We start from the raw sequence: 4,073 nt of genomic DNA on the forward strand, positions 1-4,073 counted from the left end.
CTTCAGGTGGAGCTTTGATAGGATTATTACACACACACACACACACACACACACACACACACACACACACACACACACACACATATAGACATATACACCGGCTCGTTCACCTGCATGCTTGCTCTGTAGTTTTGGGGGTTAGTTAGTCGTGGTAGCTTAGCTTAGTTGTGATTGAGTTTCGGGACCTGGGACGGTTGCTACTCGTGTTTCTGCCGGTTTCGTGTCTGTTCTGGGTTTTTTTCTTGGTTTTCTTTTTTTTTCTCATTACTGTAATATGTGTGCAGAAAAATTGAGGAGATCTTTCAGTTTTTTTGAGTATTTATTTAAGAGAGAGCAGGTTATTGTTGTCACCAAAAATCCAAAACAGCAATCCCAAAATGGATGATTTTATACAAGCATAACCATCACCAGATCAATAACAAAGAAAACAGCAATTATGTGGTTTAATAGGACACCTGTAAAACAAAACTACACAGAACATGCAACCTCAACATCTCTAGAAATTCATATCCTGCATCAGCTGTTATCTAGATATCAAAAAAGAAACCCAAAGAAAACACAGAAAATGTGACTTCAACCTCTCTAAAAAAATATTATAGCCATCATCTATTATTTGATAAACTTGATCTCTTTCTACTTTAAGTTACAATTATTATACATGTCTAAAATCATTTCAGCAACACACACAAATAAATCCTAAGCTCAGAACTAATAAATGAATGTCAGCAGTGTTCACAGTGGGTTTACCACTCAGAACAGAGGAAGTTAAACTCCTGCATGTCATTTATTTTGAACCACTTGTGTTTTCCAGCTCTTTGCATGGCTCCAGACATGTCACAGCGGTCCCCCTTCTCACCCGAGTCCACGTTGTGGTACGTGACCACCTCACCACCGACCCAGAACCAGAAATCCAGAGTGCAGGTGTAGCGCAGCCCCGTCCAGACAAATTCAGTGGTGGCGTTCTTGACTCTCTCTTGGACCCATCTCTGGTCATTGAGGTCGGTGATGGAGACCAGGTCACGGTGGTTTTCTCTACAGTAGTACAAGGCATCCTCCCAGGTCAGATTTAGTTTGACCAAGATCACCTTATCTGTTGGGGAAGAGATGGACAAGAACCAACAATCACATCAGCTCTGCTCAAGTCACGACTGACAACTCGTGGACGCTAAAATGATTGTGAAAATTGGAAAAATCTGTTCACTTGTATCTTTAGTAATAATAAATATCTGGTAAATAGGGAGTGAGGGGAAAAGAAAAGCTTGGAATATAAAAGCAGAATTGGACAAATCAAAATATGTTAAAAAGTTATCATTTTTGATTAGCATAATATTCATAAAGTAAAGGCCCCTCCAGACATATAGACGTGTCCTCTTTCCAGCATTCGTCAGGGGTGAACTTGTGTGGTTTAAACGACACGATTACCTACAGAAGGTTTACCTGTTTTTCATGGTTAATGCTTCTTCAGTTTTATTCTGCTTCCAGACACATAAAGTAGATAATAAAAATCTCACCATCGTAACAGAAAAAGCGTTTGTCTTTACTGCAATCGTCAGTTTCCCACTCCCCGTCCTCCTTCATCACGGCACATCTGTCCTCTTTCGTCGTAATGCCGGCCAGATTATTCCAGTGTCTGAAAGAGAAACTGCTCCCATCCGACCAGCTCCAGGTGTCTCTGAACAGACCAATGAACACATCATACCAGTCATTGCTGTTATTCTCGGCTAGACTATGTAGTTCGGTATCATTTAACTGTTCCGGTCCACTGGCCAGGTCTGTGTGGTTCTCTCTGCAGTGTCTCTGAGCCTCTGACCAGTTCATTCGTTGTTGAGGGAAATGGAATCTCTGTGTTTTTCGTTCTGTGGAGTCAAAGACAATCTTTCAACACAGTTTACTCAACAGAAATGTTTCAATATTGACACTGTCATCAGCAACACTTGTCAAATAAATGTTTTTTTCTTTTCTTTTCCGACAGCATCAGTTTAATTTTGATATGATCACCAAATTTCAAATTTGCAGATGCAATAATCATTTCTCCTTTAAAGAAGATTTTTTACTGGGAATCATTTTAAGAATTATTTTTTGTTAATTTCATTTATATAATGATATACAGGTGATTTAAGTTATGTGAATTAAAAACGCAGTAATCAGGATTCTGTTCTCACTATCGTAGCAGACGAAATACATCTTCTCACTACAGAGCAAATCTAACCACATCAGGTTATTCCTTATCCCCCCACAATTCTCGTTCCCTCCTGCGTTGTTTGGTTAATAAAGGCTGGGGTCTATTGTTAGCACCAGCAAGTAAAAGCTTATTTTTTAAAAAAAAGAAGAAACAGTTATAATGATTCTGTTCTTACCATCATAGCAGATAAAACTCCTGTTCTCATCACAGGATATATCTAACCACTTCAGGTTTTTCTTTAACCCTCCACAATTTTGACCATTAGGTTCACCTTCGTCCCATTTTTTCTCACTTTCATTGAACTCCAGACCAGGCAGAGACCAGCGCCAGGTGCCGTTAGTATTATTTAGGCTGTGCAGACCAATCCAGGCAGATTCTTGTTGGTTCTTTGCTGATTTCTTGAGTCTCTCCATGTCTGTCATGTTGGAGATGGTGGCCAGATCAGTGTACTTGTGTCTGCAGTATTCCTGAGCTTCAGTCCAGTTCTTTTTTTCTTTAATATAGTGATACTCATAAAGCTGACCTGTGATGAACCAACTCTGATCTGTCAAAACACCATAGTAGCAGGATCAGTTGTGCATACAGTCCTTCTTCTGTACTACAAGTAAACAGGTGTTCTTATTTTATTTTTTGTCTGATTAAAACAACAACAAAGAAAAGGTGCATTTCTTAAGAGTTTAGATAAAGTAGTAAAGACAGAACCCACTTACCCACCACCAGGAGCAGGAGCAGGCTCCACTGCAGCTTTGCTCCGTCAGACATCGTTGGTATTTTACCTCAACAGTTTATTTCTGCTGGATGAACATTTGAACACTTCATGTCAATGTAAAGGTTTATAACCTGTACCATTCGTATACTAGAAAGTATTTTTGTGGAACGATAAAATCTAATCAACCCATCAGGACATTTAAACCTGTATCACCAAGGGTCTTTATGAGTTAATTTAAGGCAATAAACGCGCAGACCAAATGGTAAACAATCAGCATTTAATTAATTTCTTAGTGGAGCTGCTGGAAAATGTTATATGTTATTTTTATAAATAATTAATTTTATTGCCAGATTTTGTGTTTTTACAATCACATCTGGGATAATTTGTTTTTTATTTATTTATTCATCGTTTGCCATTTATTAGAAGGTTGTAGATAGACCACTCCACAGTTCTGTAACTGTAAATGAAAACTGTTAAATGAAGCAAAATAAGAACAGAAGTGACATGTGTGAAATAATATGCCGATGATAACAACTAAGGACAGACGTTGAATTAAAGCTTACATTTGCGTGGGTCGTCCCGTCCAGCTCGAGTGGGATGTCTGTGTCCTATGCTCTGCTCAAAGCTGTCCTCACTGAGATGTTACTTTCTAACAAACAACAAACTTTTACTGGAACCTCACAGTCTGATTTGAATGTTCAAACAGGTTGATTATCTCTCCGAAAATTAATAATTAACAAGATGTGTTGAAAACACATTTCCATTGTTGGAATGGCTTTTCGGGAAAACAACGCACAAGACCTGGCTCACTGGCCTGCAGCATAAAATGGTGACCGACGTGAGCATTCTGCAAACATATGTTTTCATAAAAAGTATATCCGTGTTCAGAATCTACAGCACAGGTCGAAGGAGAGTGGTCAAACTGTTTCAAGATGATACAAAGGAGACAGCAACTCAAATAGCCGCCTGTTCTCTGACCTCTCAGGATGAAAAACCTTGAAGCGTATGGGCTTCAGCAGCAGGAGATCGTACTGCAGACACTCCTGTCAGCTAAGATCAGCAGCATGAATCAGCTGTTAGCACAGCCTCGCCAAAATTCAGTGATAGGAGTTTGGAAAAAGCGTTGCCTTGTCTGATGAGTCTCAACTTCTGCAGCAAAATTTAGATGACGGGGTCAGAATT

The 4,073-nt window shown here is 39.2% G+C and overlaps 1 protein-coding gene across 2 annotated transcripts; it reads right to left on the reverse strand.

Moving 5' to 3' along the window:
* Positions 1-322: 322 nt before the first annotated feature.
* Positions 323-3,523, reverse strand: LOC133420370 (macrophage mannose receptor 1-like). Of its 2 annotated transcripts, none has more exons than XM_061710056.1 (5): positions 3,455-3,523; positions 2,893-2,973; positions 2,358-2,726; positions 1,512-1,856; positions 323-1,090 (listed from the first exon to the last, which is right to left on the reverse strand). In XM_061710056.1, exons 2-5 carry the CDS (start codon positions 2,942-2,944, stop codon positions 744-746), a joined length of 1,113 nt encoding a protein of 370 aa, XP_061566040.1. In that variant the 5' UTR covers positions 2,945-2,973; positions 3,455-3,523; the 3' UTR covers positions 323-743. The 2 variants fall into 2 exon arrangements, with proteins under 2 accessions (XP_061566040.1, XP_061566039.1); XM_061710055.1 differs by having other exon boundaries at positions 2,893-2,976.
* Between the last annotated feature and the right edge of the window lie 550 nt (positions 3,524-4,073).

The sequence above is a fragment of the Cololabis saira genome, chromosome 20, assembly GCF_033807715.1.
Source record: "Cololabis saira isolate AMF1-May2022 chromosome 20, fColSai1.1, whole genome shotgun sequence".
NCBI lineage: Eukaryota > Metazoa > Chordata > Actinopteri > Beloniformes > Belonidae > Cololabis > Cololabis saira.

Bases quoted from the DNA above. Each gene is read 5' to 3' on its own strand.
- LOC133420370 (XM_061710056.1), bottom strand. From the start codon at position 2,944: ATGTCTGACGGAGCAAAGCTGCAGTGGAGCCTGCTCCTGCTCCTGGTG. The intron at 1,857-2,357 runs GTAAGAACAGAA...TTGACTCCACAG, and splicing joins GAGTTTTATCTGCTATGATG to AACGAAAAACACAGAGATTC. The intron at 1,091-1,511 runs GTGAGATTTTTA...CTTCCCCAACAG, and splicing joins ACGCTTTTTCTGTTACGATG to ATAAGGTGATCTTGGTCAAA.